The 25,939-nt window shown below is 47.0% G+C and overlaps 1 protein-coding gene across 50 annotated transcripts in view; it reads right to left on the reverse strand.

Moving 5' to 3' along the window:
* Nucleotides 1-25,939, reverse strand: part of MAP4K4 (mitogen-activated protein kinase kinase kinase kinase 4) — a gene marked incomplete at its 5' end in the record, with an annotated part of 171,531 nt that overhangs the window by 56,518 nt on the left and 89,074 nt on the right. For all 50 annotated transcript variants that reach the window (XR_013830945.1, XM_079940172.1, XM_079940191.1 and 47 more), the window contains 2 exons: nt 1,007-1,117; nt 2,372-2,497. Coding sequence is in view for 49 of the 50 variants with exons in the window: in XM_079940172.1 (XP_079796298.1) it covers nt 1,007-1,117; nt 2,372-2,497 (237 nt within the window). The remainder of the gene's footprint in view (nt 1-1,006; nt 1,118-2,371; nt 2,498-25,939) is intronic.

Genomic DNA, 25,939 nt, shown 5'->3' on the forward strand with positions numbered 1-25,939 from the left:
TGTATGTGATGATAAGAAGACGGGGTCTCCCATCTCACCCTCTACAACTGGTTTTCCTAGGGGAATTGTCTATTGTCAAGGGCTTTGTAAACTTTCTAAATAAAAAGAAATTCAGACTACCTCTGTATTCTAGACAGCATTTTTTAAAACCTGCAGTCCTCTATGAAACTTAAACGTAAAAAGTGGAGTAAATTTATCTATAAATAAAAAATAAAGTAACATTTTTTTTTATTAGTGACAGAAACATAAGAATTAGATTCCAGTTCAACTCCATAGTCTTCATTTTTAAAATGTGGTCGGTAAATGAAATCCAACCAAGTAACTTAAGTGTGTAATTGAGGGGTAAAGTAGAGAGAAAACCTGTGCCGGTTGACCAGAGGCAAGAGGCCCACCGGCAACTCACATGCCGTTTTCCAATACGAGATTTTCGAACACCCTGCCTGTGCTGTCAGGACAGCTCTACTACTGAAAGGGATCGTTTAGAAGCCGCTAAAACGGTAGCCAAGAACTTGCTTTGACATAAACCAGCTTTCCAGTTGGCTGTAAATAACATTAAACATTAGAACTGCTCCTCATAAATACTGTCACAGATTCTAACAGCTAATGCCGAAGTCCACAAGATGATTTTGAAAGCCAGCATTTAGCACCATTAATATTGCTTTATAAGCTTAGACACACGATTCCCATAAACACAAGAGTGAGGGATTATTTCTCCTCCTCTCCACTCTGATTTTCTTCTTCATAACTGCAGGATGAATTCAGAGAAATACCAAAAAAAAAAAAAAAAAAAAAATGCTATTGTAAGTCTAGTTTCTTTGGATACTTGCCAGACTCAAAACCATGATGTGGCTTAAACTATCAAAGCCAGCTGGTGATACAGAACCCTTGGCTGTCACGAAAAGAATAACCTGTACAGGTCGCAGCAATGCGCAGAAACCCTCGGGGCCGGGCAAGTGGAAATGGAAACACAAGCCCACGCCTGGCTGCCTCAGCTGTGCCCACTTACCCTCAGGATCTCCCTGGAGATGTAGGCTATCCAGTCCTCCTTGAGCGTGTTGCCCTTGGTGTTCTTCACGAGGTCTGTGATGGACCCGGCCCCGCAGAACTCCATAACAAGCTGGAGAGAGACAAGACACGCTGCGGCCAACACGTCCCCCCAGTGGCCAGAGCATCACAGATGTCAGCACACACCGGGTAGGCCGGGGGACAGTCTAACCTCCCTCCTTTCCTAAAGGTCTGGGCGCACGACCATTGTGGAGGCACCGAACTCCCGAGAGCATATCTCATCACACCCCATCTATTCGGCACGGACATCCGGTCCAGGAGATCGGCGTCTGCATGTTCCATGGCGCAGTCCGTGCAGAGGCCCTGAAGCCCCCCTTCTCTCCTGAGCACAGATGTAAGTGGACCGCTTGCTCCTAATCAACGCCCACTCATCAGAAATCTGATCTAAATACCCCTTAACAGGCTTTCCAACTTGCCAGTGTCTAAACTGTTCTATTTTCCACACATCGTGATTCTCCAACTATTTTATATCAACTGCGTTTAGTACAGTTTAAAAATTTTCTCTTTAAAAAGAGAAACACTATTTTTAAGTAGCACATCATTTTTTAAAAGACACTATTTACAATACCTAAATGTTTCCACAATACGAACACAAGTATATTTCCAAAGTACTTAGAAAATAAATTGAGTTGAACTATTCTAAAAATTTAACTGTGTTTGGATACGGGCAATGGAAATAAAGGTAACTGTTTCCCTTTTACTATCCTAACTTTGCAAACAGTCTCTAATGGCTTTTTTAAAAATTAGAAGGGTATTCATCTATCTTCCTGCCCTATAAGCCCAGTACCTTTGGCATAACGTGATAACCACAGATCTGACACTATCTCGGTGCCATCATCTTGAATAGAAATGTATTCAATAAGAGATACGGCTGAATATCTACAAATTTCCCTGGAGTCCACTGTTCTTAATAAATTACTGAACTAAGTTTGTTTTCTTGCAATTTGTCCCTCATTCCAACATAGTAAAGAAAGCTGCATTTAGTTGAGATTCCACACTAATTAATTTCCATCAAGTTTTTATCACATTGCTTTCATTTTCAAGCTAATTTCCTTGCTATTTTGTTACTTTTTTTTTTTTAATGTGCCATTTTATTCCCAAAACACAAGTTAACTCTTTTTCCTGCGATGTGAAATCAACACCAAAATAAACATTCAGGACACCTTCCACTGAGAAGGCCAGGGAAGATACCAGATGTTACCCCTTTTTCTTTGCTTTTCTCTCCCCTCCCCCCCTGGAAGGTTCTTAATGCCCTTTTAAATACAAAGAGGAAACCCCCCAGAATGCTCAGGAAATGTCCGCCTACCCAGAGTTGGTCATCGTGTCCTGGGGGGCTCTTTTTAATGAAAGCACCGTAATACGTTGCAATATTTCTATGATGAGAATATTTCTTCAGCATATTTATCTCCAGCTTGATTTCCTCCTCTTCATCCTTAAAAAAAAATAAAAATAAAATGTGCAGCTTTTGAATGACATGCAGGATTTTACTTTCTCCACATGCAGGCAATCAGACGTTCCCAGCCCCTCCAGCAAGGGAGAGACACTTTACTCTTGTGCCAGTAATCGGGGACTTGCGGCGACGCATCCTTTGAAATGTGATTACAAGCTCTGCAAGAAGAAATACAAGCACAAAAGGTAAAGATGAAACAGGAAGCAGCAGGGGCAGAGGGCACGCGTGGCCTGGCTCTTCCACGGGCCACGTAACCCCAGGCAATTCACTCCACTTCTCTGGGCCTCAACTGGCTCATCTGTAAAAATGGGAGGAAAAAGAAAACTGGCTGATACTACTTCAAATGACTAGCAAGGGCTGCTTCTTTTCTAGAGAACATTTGTGAGTATAAATCGTCCGACGCACTTAAGGTTCAGCTCTGAGAGCATCACACAGCACCATCACCCTGGGTCGGGGGCAGGGGCCAAGCTCAGGGACCCTGTGGTCCTGGATGGACAGCGCCCCCAAGAGACTTGGGCCAGTCCAGGAGCCCAGAAACATAAACACCACTCAGTGGCGGCAGGTTGTCCCTAGACTGGGCTCATCCCCCCGCCTCTTGCTTTACTAAAATAAGACAAGCAGAGGAAGAAATGAAGAGTCTGTATGAGAAGATTAGAGGGAGAATGAAGGGGACAGGTGGTGACAAAGGTCCGGAAAATAAAAATAAGTTGCTCTTGTGAATGTTGAGGTCTCCGCCTTCTCCCACACCAACCCCTCCCCACCCTGCCCCGGGGAAAACCGCATCATCGGGGGCATCCTGTGCCCTGCTGCACACACGGACACGGGGAGAGGGTAACGCCAAACCACCTGCAAAGAGTCATCCGAAGAAAGGTTTACAGGTAGCACGAGAATGAGAGGAAAGCAGAATTAAAGTGAGAAAAAAGAGAGAATGTGCAGGAATAGGGAAAATCTGCCTTGGTTAGAAAAGGGGTGTTTGAGGGAAGATAAAGAAGATCTTTGAGCAAAGCCTCATAACCAGATCTCTAGAATTCCCTTTATTTCATGTATTTTCAACAGGAAATGATGAGTGGTTCCCTAAAACCTCCTGACTTTCCTACACTGACACACTCCTTCCACTTTAGCTGATATCCTTTCCTCTCCAGGGAAGACTCAGGGATTCTGAGCCGCGCAGGTACGTGTATATGCACACGTGTGCGCGCACACACGCACACACACAAAACCTACTGTTGCAGCCTAGCATCTCCAAGAACCTTTCATAAGGCCTCACAGACCTAAAGTAAGTTTGGTTTGCAAACACTGCTCTTAGGGCAACATCATTAATTAGATATTAACAGTGAGACCAAATGAAAAAAGAAAATGTCTTTTTAAAAACAACTTTCAGTTCGTCATTACTGATTAATAAACCCAATACCCACGAAAACACGTAATCATCCAACACCGGTGATTCTCACGGCGATGGCTTCCAGCTCGGTCCAGTTACGTAAGTATGAGACTACTGCAGCATACAGATGACAGGCGTGATTGTCATGGGACTTTGGCAGACGATGACAGAAATATGAAGCAGAGTCACATGGCCAAGCACAGTCTAGACACTAGTCTGTGTAATAATTCTCATTCAAAACCGATATATATGTAAATCACACCAAATGCATATGAATTTCAATGGCCATGGTTAAAGCCGCAATGAACAATAAGAGGCTGAACAACTAGGATAATTAAGTAGCTTAATTCTAAACAAAACCAGGGCTTAGCCTGGCTAGTATTACACAATCACACCCCTCTATCTGGGGCCTTTACAGTGTAGAAACTTTATACTATAAAACGTAAAGGGCAACAGGTTTTGTTCATACTGGGCACAAGAAAGCACGCCCCAAGCAGAATTAGGAAGCCCCACCCATCCACAGATGTATCTTACGTCACATTCGCGCCCATGCTGTGGGAGGACCACCACCTGCCGGCACAGGGGCCCTGCTCTCTCTGGATCGCAGCTCACGACTTGCCGCCCACAGTCTCTGGCTTCCTGGGCAGCCAGGACACCCCAACGAGGCCTGTCGAGACTGACACATTCCTAACAAAAATGAGCGCGAGTCTGGCCACAGCCTCGCTCCTGCTGGAAAGGAGGTGGTGTTACTCCAGGATTAGAAAGTCAACTAAAGGTATGATTTTTTTCCTCTTATCCAAAACCAGTAAACCTGTAAGGATCTGGGGTACAAAGACTAAACAAAAACAAAAGGAACAATGCTGAACTAGAACAGGGAAAAAGCAACACACTACTGATTTTCATTTTCTGTGCTGAGAGCGCAGCCACTCACTTCATGCAGTAATGTGTGTCTTCCCGGACGGAAGGCGGGACTTCATTGCTCCCTCCCTAACCCTTCCTAGGGGCCTCCACCCGCCCCCCACGCTGCCTAAGTCACCCCAGGGTCTTTAGTCCCTGTGATGCTCTGCCAGTAGGTTTCACTTCTGGACAGAAAGCAAACGCTACCTACAGTTCTCCCACAAGCAGCTTCCTGAGCAATAATTAAGGGTCTTGACATACTGTGACTGGTTTTGACATATGTTTTCTTTTAGTGACAAAAACCAGTGTCTTCCAGGATCTAACGCGTTCACCGCTCTGTGTAAGAACAACCAAGACCCTCCATCGGCACCTGAGGTTTCTGGAGCCACTGAGTTAAAATCCTCCCACATCTTACACGTTTAAAGATCCCCGTAGGCTTAAATGCGGTACTGCTCACCGGTGTGAAAAGCACTTAACATGCACACGGGCAATACTGTTGGAGGACCATCACGGCACAACACATCTCCCTGAACCTAAGATGCTGCCAGACAGACACCCAATCACTTTTCGTAACGAAACTATGATTCACCATCAACCATGAGACGCAGGCTGTAACATCTTCGAAACTGGGCTGCAAGTTACAAACAATGAAATATGACATAAGAACAGCTTAAACACAGTCTGGTAACAGCTTTTCTAATATGACTGAAACATCCAAATATTTTCCGAAAATACAGTAATCAGATCGATGTCTCTTGCCAGAATACTTCCGGGGTCTTAATAGTCAAATCCTGGAAGCAGATGAAACTGAACTACAAGTACTGAGAGGAAAACATACTGTCCTCTCAAATCATCATTTCAGGATAAGGATTATATATACTTTGAAACATTCCTTCTCTGGCTTCTCTGATTTTCAAATAGATGGCTATTGCACAGTTTATAAAGGAAAAAGGCACTCAGCACCACTAACTGTCATTCACTGTCTAATTATGAGTGCCCACCTTGGAGGAAAAGCATCAGAAATGCAGAATCTACCAACAGTTTGGAGCCAACTGCAGCTGGAATCCTAATCACGACTAATGCTTATAATATAGTGTCTTACACGGTGTCTTTAGGGTAATAACGAACCAACTTCTGAGTTCGAATCTCCCTTCAGTCATTAGGTGAAAACAAGTTTGCTGTTCTCATTCCAGTATTTAAACGCATGCGCACCACCACCAAAAACAAACACCTCATTTTGCCAGAAAAGATACAGTGGAAAACAGACTTAGAACAGACTAACTGCATTTTAAAAGCGATGACAAATCCCACATTTGCAAAGAAAGTGGATGTAGCAAAGCTCCATGAGGAGCTTTTTTGTGATATATCCAAAGTGTCCCGGCCGAGTCCAAACGCCTCTGCCCTTCATCCTCCCCTTTAGGAGGCCACAGTCACGTACAGATGGAAAAAAAAAAAAAATTAAGGGTCACTTGAGAGAGGAGAGGGGACATTTGGGGAGGTCTCCTCCAGGGATGAGGCAGCTGCCAGCCCCCGGTGATCTAAGGCAGCTGATGCCAATTAGCATTCTGGACTCTCCCCAGTGGGAGCAAACTCGGCAGAAAAGGTCTTTGTCTCAGGCTAAGACTAGGGAGGAGTTTTCCTTTGCCTTCCTTGGCTGCTAGAGGACAGGGTGGGGGGGGAGGGGGGAGTGTACATCTGAATCGTGGTCATCTTCAAAAGCAGCTGTGGGTTTGGGAGTCATAGGAAAAGTCCTGTCCACTCCACAGTCTGAGCACAGAGCAGTGCATAGGACTAGTAGGGTTTCTTAATGACTCCTTAAAATGTTGTTTAAACTCTCTTGTTACCAAAATTCTGTCTCCTTCCACTGCCAGCAGGCAGACCTCCAATGAGCCCGACTGGGAGGACCCAGGAGGTCTGGGGGGTGCTCCCCCCAGCAGCCCCTCCTTACAGAATTAAGCCTACTCATTAAGAGCTGAACAAAAACAGGAAGGGCCATTCATTATTCACTCTATCTTTACTAGATGGAGAGAATACTAATAAAATGAAATACACGAGCATCTCTGGCAGATTTCACCACCAAAAGGTATATACTTAGAATGAAAATAGCCATTGAATATCCATTTTAGAAAAAAGTTTACAAGCTTGTTTTAGTTAACGACTACCAAACCCTTCTTTACGGGACTGTGAACTGGCAGAGAAATGAGGGCAGATCACCTTTGACTTGGCAAACCCCAGCGACACCTGAGAGTGTTATTCAGTATCACACCAAGCTGAATTAACCAAAATTAATTTTTATGACTCAGACATATGAAAAGTTCTGCAACTTAACTTCACTGATCATTCAACCAGACAGAGGCAAACACGACTCTGCCGGGAAGCTTCTAGAGCAAAATGAAGGTCCAGGATCTGGTCGAAGGAAGGAATGGAACGTTCTTTAAAATTAATCCGCGTCCATCTCAGAAGACCCATCAGCTCCAGAACAAAAACCCCAACAGAAAAATGACAAAATTAACATAGCTGCACTCGCGACATCTTACTCAACAAGGAATACCGCCTTGAACACATTTCAGACAAAAAGACATGCTCCCTAGTTTTGCTACTGAGCCAATGGACTTCTGAGACCCCAAAGTCTAACCCTAACGGCCCTGAAGCGCTTAACCTGCTCTTTCTGTCGACAGACACCACCACGTAGGACTTTACTTGACTCAGCAAAGTGTTCTATGAAATCTGCTATATTTCAGCGAGGCTGTGTCACTCGACTGGGCCCTAAGAGCAGCGTGGTAAAGAAGAGAACTACAGAGCAGCGCCGTCCCCCGGGATGGGCATGGCGGGGTGGTAACTTCAGACTGTGACGAGACGGTGCAGGACGGCACGGACAACCCATTTTCCTCAACATCACTCACTCACGAAAAACCTGGGGAGACTGGTGCTTGCAAGGAGGCCAAGACACGCCTCTGGGACGACCCCTCAACAACAAGCACAGCATGGCGAATGAACACGGTGAGCTAACTCAGATCACAAAGCCAGGTAAGACCCATCGCTATTTTCTCCAGGATCTAAACCAAACTATGAGAACTTTCCAAAGTGTCAAGCCCCAATTTACAGGACACAATTCCCCAGGGTACAAGTTGCTTCGAGAGTCTAACTTGAAATAAGTCACATCAATACTTGATTTTAGAACCCATCCATTTTCCTCCTCCATTGGGGACCCTTTAGTATGGCCCCTAAAGTAAGAGCTGAAACCTAGGTCCCGACAGAGATGGAAAGCAGATCTCCTGGGTAAGGCCCAGAGTGACCAAAATCAAATCCTCCACCAAAACACTTGATTGTCACCCCAAAATATGCTCTTTGACATGGGATTATTTTAAGCTAAAGGGACTTGAAAAGCAGCAGGGACAAAAAAGGTGCTCTGACCTCCCCTTTTCTCCCTGAAAGCAAGCGATAAAACTCCCATATGAAAGGCATCCTTCCTATACCAACTGGAAAAAACATTCTTATCACCAGAGCCAGGGGATGGAGGCCAAAAGAATTCTGTACAAGCAAGCCTCTCATCTTCTGTTAGCTGTCCCATATGGTTTAGTTACTGGTCCACAATGGCATCTCTCTGTTCAACCCGGTACACAGACAGAGTCTTCTCTGAGTCTTCATTTTCCTTGTGAAGGCTGCCATGTATATACGAGATAGACAAGTTAGCAAACCTGTTTGTTTTCGTCTTGTTAATCTTTTATTACATGATCAAGAACCTAGAAGGGTAGAAGGAAAGGTTTTTTTTCCTCCCCTACATAACCAAACTTGTAATTATATTATGAGACCAGAAAGAGATCAGTAATCCAAAATGCTCAGATGACAAAATAATATATTCTTAACATCAGCATTTTGCCATTGGCAACACCAGTGTACAAGTATATTTAGATAACTCCACACGTTTCAATGTGTAAGAAAGAAAAAAGAACTGTGCCCAAAGATTACCTCTGGATTACAGAGGTTTTCTTCTTTAACTTGCCCAATTCTCAACAATACTATTTTCCTACGTGGGGGAAAGTTAGAGTAGAGGCGTTAACTCCATAAGCATCCAAATGAGTTCCTTCTGGCCGTTCGCATGTCCAGCTCCCCCGCCCTCCCTGGACAGGGGGCCCTCACGCCCCCCTTGCTGGTCCCGAGTCACCACCAAGCTCCCCGCTCCAGCCGCTCACTCCAGCGCTCAGCTGTACGGGGAGGGCGAGGGGAGTTTGAAGAACGGGAACCTTGCTGGTTAACCTGCCTCCCGCTGGGTCAGCGTCACCCAGAGCTCGGACCTCCACGGTCACGTCTTCCTGTTGGCTCCAATGGTACCAATCCAGGCCCATGACTTCCTGAGATCAGAAATTTCCAAGCTCAAGTTGTTTCCGGAGCAGAGGAGAGGTACCTGGAGCCCGGGATCAGCCATCGCGCCAGCTTCACCTTCCTGACCTGCCCGAGGGCCCTGGACAGTCTTGCCCCTGTGCCCACGCCCTTCCCTAAGCCAGGGGCGAACTCCACCAAGAGCACTGCGCACACGTTATAACCTGAAAGCCAGGCCCTAGTAAGCGGTGGCAAGAAGGGGCACAGCTCTGGAGGAGCTATGAATGTGGACAACATCACACGTCTGTGCGTTTCTGACTGGCCCCATCGCGCACTCACACGCACAGAGCCCCTGCTTACACAACTGACACGGCATGTCAGTCGAAGGCTGGCTCTGAAAATAGTCTGCAAGTGAAAAGGACAAAGGCCAAACTTCTGTTCCTGGCTAAAAGGAGGGTCAAGGGCCAGATGTACTCCCACTTGAACAACTACAATAGATAAAACGAATGAACGAGTTTTAGGACCCTGGACACCAGGGATTGAAGGACAGTGAGCTCTGAGAGACGGGAACCCGAGGAAAGACCTACAAATGCCGAGCTGCTGCCCTGGGAGATTCCAGGCTGCAGCAAAGCGAGAGGAAACCCCACCGAAGCCCAGAGGATGCTGAGCTGAGGACACAGAGCTGATTGCAGCTGGAGCGTGCAGGACAGAGGTCAGGGAGGAGAGATGCAGAGACTGGGCAGGAGATCTGAGCAGAGCACCCAACACATCCTCCTGAGGTCAGGGGAGGACCCCCAGAGGACCGGGGAACAGCGCCTGCTGCCACTGCCCAGACTGGAAAATCTCATCATTCACAGGAACTTGGGCACAGCATTCAGGAGGCTCCTGCCTCAGCAGTGCAGTAAAACTAGCTCTAGACTAAATGCTGATCTGACCCCAAGGAACGGACCTTAAAAGGCTCAGACGGATTCCAAGTAACTAACTGCATCCCGGGCGAAAGCTCAAGAATATAACAAGAATATAAAATGTCCAAATACCCGATAAGGTACAAATCACATGGCTGGCATCCAATTAAAAATTACCAGTGTGCAAAGAAGTGGGAACAAATGCCCATGGGGGGCGGGGGGTGGAAGGGGGTCAACTGAAATGAACCCAGGTAATGGAATCAGCGGACAAGAACACCACACCACCTACAACCTACAGCCTTGCAGGTAATACCCACTAAGCCTTTTGGGGCATCTGCCGGTGAAGGAATCTGAGACTCAATTTGTTTTATATGCCTCATTAAACTAGAACCCAGGGTGTTCAGAACACAACAACTTGGACTTACAGATGTTTTGATTCCTCTACCAGGGTGGAAGGCTAAAGACCCTCACCTCCCAACAACACAGAGACCATCTGGTCCCACTTTCCCACCACTAAAGGAATATCATCATAATTTTGAAGAATTTAAGTCACACACAGGAAATCAACTGAACAAAATTAATGTGCAAAATATGCTTTTGATAAGATCATTAAAATAACTTTTGTTTGATCTCAATTGCTATAAGCAAGCTATTCAGTTTATGCCTGAATCACAAGTATAGAAATTGCCAAAATCAAGCAAGCAATAGACCACACTCTCTGCCGGCGCAGTGAAGTGTTCTCTGCCACGGTCGGGATGGGTAGTGACTGGTGGTGGACGGTGTCCAGCGGCCAGTATTTACAAAGATCAGTGATTTTCTAATTCTGACCTCGAGCATCACAGTGGCCAAGCAAAGATTCTGGGGCATGTTTCATGGTTTTACCTTGACCTTTCCCTCACCCTTCCTGTCTCCCTCACCTCCCACCCTCACAAGCTACCCTAATTCCTGCTTATATGATCTGTGTCATGATATACACAGCAGGTGAGTGCAAGAGGAAGAAGAAGCAAGGACAGTCTAGAGAACAGTAATCAGATCTTCCTTCGGTCAGCTATCTTGCAAGTATCATGGTGTTAAAGCCAAAATAGGAAGTAAGTACCTCCAACCTGGCTCCTGGCGCTTCCTGGATAACAGAAATCTGCAATCGTGTGCCAATCGTGTGCCAATCGTGGCAACAAGGAAATAAGCCTTAGTGTAAAGGTGTGTTCTGTTGCTTTCAAATAATTCTCTTCACTGTGGGTAATCTGCGTATCTGGAAAGGGATTCCCTCTTTGCTCTGAAATGGCAGCTTCCACTCAAATACCATGGACTGGCCTGACACAACTTTACAGCCTGGAGAAGTGTCTGGGGGATCTTCATGGAAACCACGTGTGAAGAGCCCTTCCCTCAGCTCTGAGGATGCTTCCACAGAAGTGACTCAAGAAGACAAGGACCGAGTTCCACAAGTCTTTGGGGCAAACGGAAAACAGAAGCGAGATATTCTAACTCCTGACAGACACCCCCTTTCCAAAAGCTTTTAGGCAACGAAATGCAGGTAAGTGCATCACGGGCAACATTACACAGCATCCGCGCTCATCCAGGGGGACTTGCGCGGATGTGGACCGCCCCAGTGCTTCTCAAAACTCCTTACTTGGGCCTCCTGGTGGCGCAGTGGTTAAGAATCCGCCTGCCAGTGCAGGGGACACGGGTTCGAGCCCTGGTCCGGGAAGACCTCACATGCCGCAGAGCAACTAAGCCCGTGAGCCACAACTACTGAGCCCGCGTGCCACAACTACTGAAGCCCGTGCGCCTAGAGCCCGTGCTCCGCAACAAGAGAAGCCACCACAGTGAGAAGCCCGCGCACTACAACGAAGAGCAGACCCTGCTCAGCGCAACTAGAGAAAGCCCGCGTGCAGCAACGAAGACCCAACGCAGCCAAAAAAAAAAAAAAAAAAAAAAAAAAAAAAAAAAAATATATATATATATATATATATTTATTTTAAAGTTTACTTGGCTGCCCCCCACCCCTTTAAAAACAAAAAACCTCCTTGGTTGTGAGTGATGGTGCCTCACGACCGCGGGTGGAGAAAAGCTACAGGATCGCCTCAGTGGTTGAACCTCGTCCCCTTATTTTCCAACTAGGAAAACAATCCAGAACGCCTCTCCCTTCTACTTTCCCCTACTTTTTTTTTTTTTTTTTTTTTTTTTTTGCGGTACGCGGGCCTCCCACTGCTGTGGCCTCTCCCGTTGCGGAGCACAGGCTCCGGACGCACAGGCTCAGAGGCCATGGCTCACGGGCCCAGCCGCTCCGCGGCATGTGGGATCTTCCCGGACCGGGGCACGAACCCGCGTCCCCTGCGTCGGCAGGCGGACCCTCAACCACTGCGCCACCAGGGAAGCCCTATTTTCTCCTACTTTTTAGAAACATACCAAATCACGTGAAGAGAGAAAATGGGAGGAATACAGAACCCTAACCCTGAGCCCCAGACATGCACCTGAGCACCTGACGGGGGGTCTGACCCTGTAGGATCCACTCCCTCCCCTAGACTACACGGGGGACTGACCTCGAGTCTTAATAAAACCCAAAGGGAAGTTCTGCTGTGAGCCAGACCAATCCATTCAGGTACAGCCCACGGTACAGATGGTCCTTCTTGGGAAAAGTCTTGATGGATGCTTTAGACTCCGTCAGAAATTTATACAATGTGTCCCCGAGCCTCCCAGCTGGAGACACCCTTCCCCCCAGAACAGCCACCCCCCTCCCAGCTCTGCACCACAGTCACACCAGCTGCACGGCTCAAGCTGCAGAAGAACCTAGAAAGGCAACGAAAACATCCAGTAGCACAAAAACCATGCATCTGGGGACAGACAGATCGTCATCTGTCTCAGCACTCAGCCCCACAAAACCCCGCTTAAAATCTACCTCCTGGGCTTCCCTGGTGGCGCAATGCTTGGGTGTGCTCACCCATCCAGCACAGAGGGAGAGGTCCCTGTTACGGCATCATATATAAGCCTGCTGCTAAGGTTTGCTGGTGCAAAGGCTCTCTCACTGAGGACCCTAGTCCTGGAAGGCTTCTCCTCCCGCGAGCTGCCAGCTCAGTCTTCTGAACCAGGCTCACGTCCCAGGGATGGGTCACAACGCTGACGACGGTGCCTGGCACCTCGCTCCCCACCCGGCCCACCCTCCCTGCTCTCACAGCAGCGAGAAGCCCGCGTACCGCGCAAAAAAAAAAACAAAAAAACAAATCTACCTCCTCTGTGAGGACGTAAGCTCCAGGAAGGCAGGGCCTCCACCCTGCTCACGTCCATGCCCCTGACAGGCCCTGTCAGACTAAAGGTGTGCACTGTGGACAGCTGGATGCTGCTGACACAGGTCATCTTTAAAGTAAGAAATAAAAAGTTAAAAAGAGTAAATCTCTGAGCCTCAGTTTCCCTGCATGCAAGAGGAGGAAACTCTACTCCATTCTTGGCTGCGGAGTCACACCCCAGGGTGGAGGAATAGGAAAGTCAGGTAACATGCAAGGACCCCCATGGCGCGCGGCACACGGCAGGTACTCAAACGTGAGGTTCGGAAAACGAACTACAATGATCTTTTGCTCTATAAACTGATGTAATACAACTCCGAACACGAAGCGTGCCTGCGGCAGCCTGTCAAGGACAACCCCAGTGAACTCAGACCAGCAAACTCGGCGTCACCCGCCCTCGGGCAGCAGGTACGTGGACACTTGCCAAGCTTATCGACTCCCTGCTGTGACGGCTGAGAGGCCAAGCGAGGGTGCCGGCCCCTGACAAGAGCAACAGCCGGATCCTGAAACGGTCGTCCCACTGTAAGCTGACTGCACGGTCTGCTCAGGTCTCCTGCTGGAGAACAGTTAGCGACGTGCGTCTTCAACGACGTGTCACCTGCTCATACAAGGACGCACCGATAAACTACAGGGGCTCCTCCTGGGAAAATGTGGAGAGATGCCAAAACTCCAGATACCAAAAAGATGGGAGGAGAGAGAGAACCAATTATCTTCATTATGTGATTCATTTAGAAACAAGATGACTCAGTGCTGAGATTGGTATTAATCAACTGTATTCTGAAGCTTTTAAGGAGCGTCACAGCTACGAGGGGGACAAACTTGCCCTGCTACAGCTTCATTCCCAGTATTTTCATTCTGAGACACGCTGTGATCACAATAAATGGCACTGCTGATGGTGAGTACTATTTGTATTTTATCAGAAAATAATTTTTCTTTTGACTGTGACTTTAAAAGATATACAGAGTTACTGTTTAAAACGTGAATTTTATCGCATACAGGAATAAAAATTGTTTTCCAGAAAACAAATTTTTAATTTTAAGAGTGGAAGACAATAATACAGGATTAAGGCTCTCCGATATAAAGAGGCAAACAAAAAGTTTCCACAAATTTTGAAGATGCAACTTCAATATCGTATCTTAACCTCACTTCTTTTACCTCAGATAGTCCCCTATCCCCTCAACCAGCATTTATTTAAAGCAAAGGAAAGGTGTAGATCCCTTTGTTTTTACATCACAGGAAAGATAAGCGATCAGCAAACTTTTTGTTATTAATCACTTTATATAGAACTTCAGGGCAGGGTACTACATACACAGTTCACAAAACTGTAATAAGTCATGATGGTCTAAAAATAGCTCCGTGAGATCACATTACCTAATCCATTTTCCCCCTTTTACACGCGCACGCGCACACACGCACACACGCACGCACGCACACGCACACGCACACGCACACTGCGGAGAGTAAGCTGCAGGCTGGAACTGCTGGAGAGGGACCGGAAAAGCCGGCCTGGGACATCACAGACGCAACGGTCACCCAGACGCTCCCTAAAGAGCACCCAGCACGCCCCCCACCGACCCCCGGACCACCAAGCACCGCCCTATGTGCTGAGTGTCTGTGAAGCAACACACACGGTGAGAGTCCGCGCGGTCCTGGGGTCAGGCTGGCCACCTCGGAGTGGGTGTGTTAAAACGAACTCTCAGAGAGGCCAAGAGTCGGGCCACAGAGACCCTGTTCTGCCCTCAAGGCGATGGGGCTGGAGAAGGGAAGGGAAGGGAAGGGGAGGGGAGGGGAGGGGAGGGGAGGAAACCAGGGCCGTCACCACCAACACAACATACAAAGTCACTACCTCAATGGCGTCTCCACCGAAATGCAAACCAGTTAGTTCCATCTTCAAATACATTTCTCCAGTGGAAACCCGGAAAGGTCACTCACCAACCCAAACTCCCACGCACGAAGAAGGGTGTCATCCTGGTGGAACCAGCCCCTGCCATCCACCTGCAACCAGCAGCACAAACCACCAAGTTCACCATCTGCCGGGACTCCAACACGAAGGCCGAGAGTTTGAGATGTCACATTTTTTGACGGCCTTTTAGCAAGAACCATGTCCCTGTGTAGGCTCCTCCACGGAACACGTGCATTCAGTCAGCGGGCTGAAGGCCTCTTCTGCACAGATGGCAGCCAGGGGCAGGATGCAGAGATGGAGAGACACACCAGGAAAGGGCATCAGGCTGCCCCCGGGGGAGGGGAGCCCTGCCAAGGTGCAGGCGGACAGACCTTCCAGAGAGAGTTGAGGGGCTGGAAGAGCCAGCACAGGAGGGACCCAGACCAGAGGGATCGCAGAACACAGGATGAAGCAAGGACGCTCACAGGACGCAAAAGCACGTCCACAGCACCTGAGCCTGGACTGAGCGAGCAATGAAACTAAACACATCTGTAGGAGAAATCAGAAAACACCCTCTTTTCCTGCCAGGCTCAGGATAAGCTGGCGACCTCGCATCTGCGCATGGATGTCTACACGCGTGTATACTCACTAGCTGTCTGTCTGTGGAATACTGAGCCCTGGGCTAAAACAGGCACACAAAGCGCTGTAGCCTCTGTCTGCAGAATTCATTAGATTGATCGGTTTATCTAACTAAGCACAGATGCAGGAGGGGGGTAAGACTGAGTTTAAAATTTAAGGTTCTCTACGGCCTTTAAAAGGAAGAAAGAAATGCCTCTGGAGTTAAGAGTCCAGAGTAAATAAAGGGTTAATTTGAAGCTCGCTGTTCAGAGCTAAGAGCCCCTCAGTGGCTAATTTTAACTGAAGACAAGGACATGCTTAACTATTTGTGGGGGGGGGGGGGGGGGGAGAAGTCATAAAATCTTAGAGAGATAATAAGTAACAAATTCTAGAGACCCGTGTGTTTTTAAATAGCATGTTGAACTTTTTCAAATATTATAAAAACCAGTGTCAATTCAGGGAAAAGGCTTCCGCACAAGTGATTAAACTTTAATTACGTAAATAAATTATAGTATGTAGTAATTCATAATATATAATATAAATATAATTAAGTTAATATATACACATTAAAGAGATATATGAAGGAAAAAACCCAGTGGTACCATGGAATCTCCCCTAAACATTCCATCTAAAAATGTACATGAGGGCTTCCCTGGTGGCGCAGTGGTTGAGAGTCTGCCTGCCGATGCAGGGGACGCGGGTTCGTGCCCCGGTCTGGGAAGATCCCACATGCCGCGGAGCAGTTGGGCCCGTGAGCCATGGCTGCTGAGCCTGCGCATCTGGAACCTGTGCTCCGCAACGGGAGAGGCCACGGCAGTGAGAGGCCCGCGTACCGCAAAAAAAAAAAAAAAAAAAAAACTAAAAATGTACACAAGCTGCTACGAAATGCGTCTCAGACACAGCAAACCTTCTGAGATTTGAATCAAGGTAAACTCGCTCTGATTGTTTGTCCACAGTCTTCCCTACTGTTTCAACTACCTGCTCTACCAAAATGACCATTTCTTAAACTTCGAATGAAGAAAGTTAGCATGTCTCCATCAGCGCTGCACTAAATGATTTAGAGGCAAAAACTCAGTAAGACAACGGTACTTTGAATTCACTGAAATCTTCAAGTCTGCACCGAAAACCATTCTTGGGCTCTGGAGTCACTCGTGCCTTCTCCATCGAGGAAGCACCCGTTGGCATCACTCCACTGTACACCAAGTAACTTCCATGGAGTTGCAGGAGAAGGTAAGCACGTTGTCAGGCCAGCTGCGCCTGGTGGGCCTGCCGCCAAAGCACACCTGGAGACCCCACGGCTGGGCCCGTCCCTCAGGCGTGACGTCACAGCCCCACTTAGAGACAGCCTGGCAGCCGCATCTCCCTCCCACACAAAGGACGCAACAGATGCTGGCGATGATACGGAAACAAGCATTGGGACTGAACCCCCTCAACTATTCAGCGGAGGGAAGGGGTAAGTCTAGTGTCAACAGAAATACACAGCATCTACCAAAGAGGTTTCCAACAGTCAGGCTTTTTTAAGTCATAGGCTGCTTCCTTTCCCTAACTTCGCTTTTCCTTGTATTCAGATAAGTTAAAAGAATAAAGACAATGGCAAACACCTTGTCATTTAAGGAGCATCTGTCAAGGAAAAGTATATTAAGTAACCAGTACGTACAGTGGCAATGAGTGCCCACTTTTCAAGATCTTAGTAAAAACTACAAAGTGCTTCTCATCACATGGTGTTATGAAATCACTCAAACTGGCCTATTCTGAAGGAGTTCACAGTCTAAAGGACACACCGCCCAAACCCAGGACACGCACAGAAGTAACCACTACGTGAATATAGAGAGTAAACGCGCACATCAACAAGCTTACAGGAAGCAGTTTACTGTGAGGCGGCGACTAAAACAGAGTTATATGAAGTGGATGTTTGAGACGAGACAAGGCTAAGGAATTCACCTTCTAAATTATTTAGGAGAAATCCTCCTAGGATAGGCACAAACTTATTTTTAAACTAAATGCAGCCACACAGATAAACACACATGTTCAACTGGAAACTGAGTGATCGGCAGCACTAAGAAACAGCTCCAATCCCAGAAAAGACTGGAAACACGCCAGAAGGTCAGCCGCACTCACCCTGGTGGAGGCGGGTGCGCGGGGCGAGGGAAAACATGTTTCCATCTTCCTATTTTCTAGATGCGTATGTTACTTTTAATGTTAGAGAAAAAGGCTATTTCACCATTTAAAGAACAATTTTACGTGTATATGTACATATCTCTCTATATATGAAACTAAAAAAATACTAATATGAACATGTTAACAGTAAACAAACCAAGGGGACAGAATTATGAAATGCTTTTTCTCATCTTTCTTTTTCTCTGGATTTTCTCCCTAGAATATCTACATTTCATAAATAAAAACAAAAACAGTAACCTAGAAGTCATTTAAACTCTTGGTTCCAACTGCTTTGTAGAGCCAGAATCTATAGACCATAAGCTCACCACTGTCAAGTGTACTAAACTTTCCCCGGGGGAAGGAGCGGATGAACAGAACTAAGTAGCAACATTCAAAGGCCCAGAAGACCTGAAACATCTAAGCTCCCATGACCAGAGCAGTTAAGAAAACATTCTCCGCCTGTGATGACCTCAGCCTTACTGAAGCAGCCTCGGCTGTGAACTCTGCTGTATCAGAGCCGGGGTAGGGTCACAGGCATGGGCACTGTGGGGGAAGAGGAAGAGGCAGAGTCCTCGTACTTGCACAGTGCCAGCCAGCCCTCTCCACGAGCTCCAGGCCACCGCCCCACACACAGCGCACCCACACCATCCAGCACTCGGGTCCAGTTATCTCCAGCCCAACCAGCAAAGAAAGGAGCAGTGCGCATCTGCTCTCCATCCTCCCCTAGGGGAAAACACTAACACAGAGGCAAATAACTAGGACTGGTGGCTACTGGTAAGGTGTGGGGCTTCTCTTGAAGAAATAGCCACTCACTCTGCTAGACTTCACCGTGAAGAAGCATCTTTGATGTTCCCCCTTCTGCCCCTTCTGTCTGTGAACTAAGCGAAGACGGCAGTTACCCTAAACCTCCCCGCCACCACACACCCCACGTGAACCATGGTATCGTCACGAAGCACTTACACAAGCACAGCAAGACATGTCGCTGTACTTCCTCAAACCAGCATACAGACGTGTCGTGTTAGGTAAAAGAAGGTAGGGGAGATGAGAGGAAAAAAAAAACCCGTTGGAACTGGGTGGGCAGTGTCACCCTCACCACCTTCATCATTCAGAAGAGTCAGGACCACGTGCACGGGGACGTCATTCAGAGTGTCAGGACCACGTGCCTCCTTCAGAGTATCGGGGCCACATTCATCACATCATCAAAACAGTCAGGTCCGCAAGCACGGCATCGTATGCGACAGTCCAGTCCAGTCTGGCCCCTGCTCTCGCAAAGGTCCGAAGAGACACTGCTGCTGGACCTCGTGATTCCAAATGTTAACCTCCTCTCTCTCAAGGGTCTTCTTTTCCTTGCCCCTTTTGAACAAAACCATCTCTGCAGCTATTTTCCAAATAAACTGTTTTCTTCTTTCTAAACTACTTAAGGAGAAGCAATAACTACGGGGTCTTCTTTAGTTCTAGCCTCAGGCAAAAACACATCCAGCCTCTCCAGTAAGTGAACAAAAGTGAGAGGAGACTAGATGTTTCCTTGAAATGAAACCACAACAAGGAGGGTGGCAGCTCTTTCCTGGTATAAACACCTTCTCTCTCTCTCACTCACAGAAGAGGTCACCCAGGGGCCCACCACATGACCACACAGTCCCTCGACCTAACAGTTACGACTGTTCCTGCTGCCCTAAGGCTACAACAAAATGCCTCACCAAAGGCTTTGCTGTGTGTTGTCTTAAAACACCCTTGTGGTCAGAAAGGAGAGAGAGCAAGCGCTGAGAGGGTCTCCTGTGAAGGTCTGGGAGGGACTGTGGCTGGGGCAGGGGGAGGGGGACTGGACAGGGCGGGGAGGGGGGGGCAAGAACTCGGGCTGGCCCCCATGGAATGGGCTGGAATCCCATTTGTCAGGGTCCATCTCCCCATCTGCATGTCACCCCAAACCTCTATCCCTGAAGCGGGGAGGGGAGGACCCCTGCCAAGATCACAGGGTCAGCAGAAAAATGACCAGCGGCTCAAAGAGGATGAACAGTCAGCAGCGGTGTGACATGGAGACTCCTTGAGGGCGCTGGGTAAGAACTCTCTGCTGGAGACCTGTCACAGCAGGGAAACTCAAAGCCAAGGGAGATGGAGTTCAGAGAGAAGTTCCCACTTTATCTCTGATCATCCGAAGTTAGCGACGCCAACTTTTCTCTTAACTCTTGCAGTTAAGCAGATAAAATTAAACCAGAAAAGAAATATTTAATCATGCCCAAAACACAAGAAGTTAAGAAGCGAAGGTCTGTTTTCCCTATAATGTGCACCTGAGCATCTCTTATCCGTTCAAGGAGAACTTCCTCCACCAGGTCAATTTCCTTGTTTCTGTAGCAATTCAGTTCAGCACCTGCTACATGCACGACTGGCACCAGGCTACTCAGCGAGCTCCACGCCCCCCGGAGGAGACTGTTCTCTTGGAAGCTCGTGTGACGTCGGAGAATACTAAGAGCAGAGAGAATAAACAAACGCTCTCTACGTGCAGCAGTGTGAACAGCTCTCGCAATCGTAAGGTCAAGTCAAAGAAGCGGACACAGCAGTACCTTATGGTTCCGTGCACATCAACCACAAACACAGCAAATATAATGGATCGTGTTAGAAGTCGGGAGGGTGGTTACTCTTGGGGGAGGAGTGGTGACCGGAAGGGCCACCAGGCGCTCCTGGGCTGCCAGCTACGCTCTGTTTCTTGCTGATTCATGAGTGGGGTGAGTTCAGTTTTCAGAAATGTCCTGGATTTGTCATTTGTGCACTTTTTTGTATGCATGTCATACTTCACACACACACACACACACAGAGAGGCAAGATTCACATGTGCAAGATTTTCTTACAGACTCACAAACTGTGCTAACTTCTTATGAATTTCAAACACACAGAAGCAGAAAAAATAGCTTACAAACCCTCTTGTACCTCTAATCCGGAGTCAACAGTTACTGACCCATGGCCCAGCCGTCCCACTGGCCACCACCGGCCATGACAATTTTGAGCCAAACTGGATACCATTTGAAGGCAGCACCGACAGGATTTCCTAAGAGACGGGGTGAGCGGTACGTGGCAGGAAGGCAGCGGTCGCAGGACGCCGGGGCTTCTGTGCCCTGAGCAGAAGGCGGGACGCCCCCCGACGGAGAAAGGATACGGCTGTGGGTGCAACAGGCTTCGGGGGAAGATGAGGGACTCACAGGAGACCAGACATCCAATGAGATGCTGCACAGAGTCCAGGAGAAGAGCCTGATCCCCAGGCCTGAGGCTGCTACCCCTGCAGAGGCCTGTGTGCAAAGCTGCGGCCTGCGCTGGCAACCGGAGCTTGGATCTGGGAGGGTTCCCAACATCCCCTGGATTGAGAAGGGTGGCTCCCTGTACCTGGGGTGTTTGAACAGACAATACGGTTTATGCTGAACACCTACTTCCCCGCAGGGAGTCTGAAATTTCAGGTACATGCCAGGCAGAGGGTGCTTACGTGACCAGCTCCAGATAAAACTCCAGGCCCTGCGTCTCTGAGGAGCTTCCCTGGTGGAGAGCACTGCACATGTGTTAGGACAGCTCACTGCTGGAGGAATCATGTATCTGACTCTACCGCGACAGGACTCCTGGAAGTTTGTGCATGGATTCCTTTGGACCTCATCCCATGCGCCTCTTCCCTCTGCTGACTTTGCTCTGTGTCCTTCCTTGGTTGTAAATCACAGCTGAGGGCGCAGTTATAGACAGAGCCCTGTGAGTCCTTCTAGGGAATCATTAAGCCTGAAGATGGTCTTGAAGACCTCCAATGCACACTTTTTTAATAAGTTTGCTAGGAATGGAAGGAGGGAAGTATCAACATTTTAAAATCAAATTTTGCATTTAGAGCCCCCAAATTTAAAAAAAAAAAAAAAGCAGCTGGTGGGGAGGGAGGATGGGATTGTTAAAGTACAGTGTCCGTATTTTTCAAAACAGCAATTCAGGTTGTACAAAAATTGCTGGGTGTTTTCTTTAAATTCAACTATTTGTTTTCCTTAGAAAAATGCCTTCGATTCATGAAGTGACAGGGAAGCTGCATCTGCCTGGAGAGGAGGGCTCATCAACGATTACAAAGAGCTCCTTTTCACGGCAAGTTTTATTTTACCAAGAGATTAAGAACAGCTCCTTCTGGAGCAAAATTAATCTTTCTATTCCACCCTACATCTGAGAAGAGTCTGCATTAAAAAGACGAAGTGTTTAGTAATTGTTTAAATGAATGAATTAGTGCAACTTCATGAACAGCATTTCAAGGCACGAAAACAAAAGCCCGCAAACCATGGCTGACATATGCCCTTTCCAGTCCCAATGAACACAAACTGCATCTGACCAAAACCATGAGTACTTTTTCTTATTTCCAGTAAGAATGGATGGTAATAGTTTTCTTTTCCGATTTAATTTTCTTTCTTCTTTGTAAACCACAAAGCAACAGAAAAAATACATACATATTAAAATAAGGGCTGTCTCTATTGTTATAAAAGGGTGTAGAGATAGACAGATAGATAGATAGATATAGATAGAGAGATAGATATAGATTTTTTCTTTGCCAACACTCAAAACACTTTGGAAATTCTCCTTTAAAATTGCCAGGACATTGTTCAGAAGCAGCAAACAGAAGCTGAGCGCCACCCATGTGATGGGCTCTGTCCAAAGCCTGGAAATGCTACGAGAATCCTAGAAGTTAGCTCCCCACAGCGTTTATAACCCAGTACAGAATTAACATAAGCATGCAACGATCATGGGGCTCTCCAGGTAGCCATTAAAACAGCCCTAGCAGACAGCTCACAGGGCCAGACAAAAGTGGTCCCGAAGAACCAAACAGTGTGACTACGACTACGCCAGGGGACAAAGAAGCCACCTGAGGCAGGAGCCTGCAGAGAGGATGGACACAGAGGAGGAGGAGAGGTCTGACCTCTGGAGAGGTCAGAGAACAGCTGCTCAGGAGGGCAGGTGTGTGTGTTAAAACGTCTCTTCAGCAAAAGTGATGAGTTATATTGTTTTAGTATCTTTAATGAGAAGGGAACAAAGAAACCCTCATGCACCATGTAAAAATTATATGCGAGACACTTTACGTCTATTATATAATTTTAATTCTGACAAAAGCCTGTGAAGTAGGAATTATTATTCCATTTTACAGGTAGGGAAGCGGAAGCTTTATTAAATTGAACCTTAGGCCCTAGTCTACCAAAGGTGTTAACACTGTCTTACAGTAAAAGCCAGGACGTGGCTGTTAAATAAACGCGGCCGGCTTTCGACGAGGCTCATGAGCTATAGATTCACCCTGAAAATATTTACAGGCCTCGAACTCATGTTCACAGGAAAGAGGAGGAAAGTAAATAAATCATCTTTATTAGTGCAGTGACCATTCTAGAAACAAAAGCCGGAAATGTACTCACTCTTTCTAACCACCGGTGATTTTAAGAGACTCCTTTATTTTCCTTCCTAGAGGAACGTAGTTCAAGTGCGAAGAGCAGGTTTTACTATTATTTATTTATGATTAATGCGTAACACCTACGGTTATTTTTAATACTTTTTATTACAAAAAATGAGAAGGCTATAAAACACGGTCATACCTCCAAGAGTTCTCTGTTGCAACAATACATGACTGTAATTTTCTTGGACGATGAAACCAATACTGTACAACTAGGACGTGTTTCTCCAAGTGCCCACCAAAACCAGAACACCCTGTTCAATTCATCAAAGATTCGAGTACCTACAACTTACTGGGCATTGTGACTAGTTACCCGGTGCTAGTTAGACCCCAAGTACAGGACACAGAGCTGTGCTCCCCGAGTGAAGCAGGAGATGTCACCGTGCAATAAAAGAAGACCGGGGAGTGTTATTCTGCAGCAAGCTATGGAATTCTGGGCAGGTCAATCAATCACCTTCGTAACATCGTGTTGTCATCAGTACATAAAATGAAGGCTTTTCAGTGTGAAAAACATACAACATCTAATCTTAACCTGCCTCTACTTATTTACTTATGAAATAGACAAGAACAGGAGAATTTTCATATTTTGTAAGTTCCTAGTTATATTCTTTTTTTTTTTTTTTTGTGGTACGTGGGCCTCTCACTGTTGTGGCCTCTCCCGTTGCGGAGCACAGGCTCCGGACGCGCAGGCTCAGCAGCCATGGCTCACGGGCCCAGCCGCTCCGCGGCATGCGGGATCCCCCTGGACCGGGGCACGAACCTGCATCCCCTGCATCGGCAGGCGGACTCTCAACCACCGCGCCACCAGGGAAGCCCTACATTCTTAAATTAGAAGAAATCAATCCCAAATAGAAACACATTCTATCCTTGACAAAAACAAAAAATCTAATCCTTTACAAAATCTGTCACATCCTCACCAGCAGAGTTATCTTTAAAACACATCCACAGGTACCTATTTGCTGAGCAGTTTGACTTAACCCTAAGTTAACTTCACATTACTTTTGGAGAAAGAAGGATAGTGGAAGGGGAGTAAATTTGGGGGCGGGAAGGACTGGCAGTGTGGGATTAGCAGATGCAAACTAGTATAAACAGGCTGGATAAACAGCAGGGTCCTACTGTGGAGCACAGGGAACTATACTCAATATCCTGTGATAAACTATCATGGAAAAGAATGTGAAAAAGAATGTATATATGTATAACTGAGTCACTTTGCTGTGCAGCAGAAATTAACACAACATTGTAAATCAATACTTCAAGAAAATTTAAACGTAAAATAAAAAAACCAGAAGAGGAGCAGGCTTTACAGTCAGTCTGTTCTTGTGGCCCAAGTCCCACCTTTGTTCTTCCATCTGTTGTAGATGCAGGGGAGAAGGACATCCATGAATTCCAGCCGAGCCTGTACCACACCCAACGCAACGCCTGGCACAAGTCCTTAAAAACTATCAGTTCACTTCATCCACTCTGCACTCGATCACTGAAGATGAATTCTAGTATCTAGTGAACTTTTTAAAGAAGGAAGTATTAGAAATAGTACAAAAGGCACCCTAGCTCTTTTGTAAAAGGTCCACATGCTTACTTGCTCTACACCAGGTGTCCTCAACGGGGTGACATCGCCCTCTAAGGGGATGAAAAGTGGTTCTAAGAGGTGAAGGAAAAAACCTACCACTTTTATGTATAAAGATACACGTACAGTACATGAGCAGATGTGTGCAGACTGTAAATTTTCATTGGGGTGATTAGGAAAAAACAAAATCTTAGAAGTCTTCTTAGGGAGGTGATTGTGAAAATAAGGGTGTGATTGGTGGGGACACAGTGGGACTACTGGTTCTCAAAATTACTGCCATATTTTTTAATTATAATAAATCAAAGCTTAATCAATTTCTAATGAACTTTAAGAACTTTTCTTCAAGGATTTGCGTTATACCAATATTACGATAATAATAAAGAGGTACCACTTGTGACCTTTATCTACAGGAAGGCTGAGGAAGACGATCCAAATTAGGAAGCTGAAATCTAATATCAAGATCATTCGAATTAAGTTAGAAGTTACTGAAGGTAAGAAAATGCCAGATAAAATTTAGCATCCCACAAACCTGTGCATCATTTCTCTCCCAGCAGCTAAGAGAGAGAAGGTAGTTCGTTAAGGCAGCTAAGAAACAGAAGATAAGGAAAGAGCATCTGGAAGAGGGGGCACACAGCCTGCCGCTGAAGCTGACAGCTGACACTGATGCACTGACTGCGCCCCTGACGATGGGGGTCAGCCCCGTGGCCAGCCTGCCGGAGCCACAGGAGGCTGGGGGCCAGGAGCCAGGACCAAGCTGTCAGGCCTGCAGCATCTAACTGGCCTCTGAGGGCCAGAAGGAAGGGACAATAGGTCACAGTCCACAGAGACCTCTCCCTCCCTTCCTTCTGCTCTCACCTCTGTCCAGACAAGAGCAGCACGTTCAGTACATCGTGCCCCCTGCAGCTGAACAGTGGTAAAGCTGTTAGGCTCACGGGGCCTTGCCCTGTCACCGGGGTGAGCGGGTTTGCTCCTTCCTGCCTGAGCGTGG

The sequence above is a fragment of the Stenella coeruleoalba genome (genome assembly GCF_951394435.1).
Source record: "Stenella coeruleoalba genome assembly, chromosome: 13".
Classification (NCBI taxonomy): Eukaryota; Metazoa; Chordata; class Mammalia; order Artiodactyla; family Delphinidae; genus Stenella; species Stenella coeruleoalba.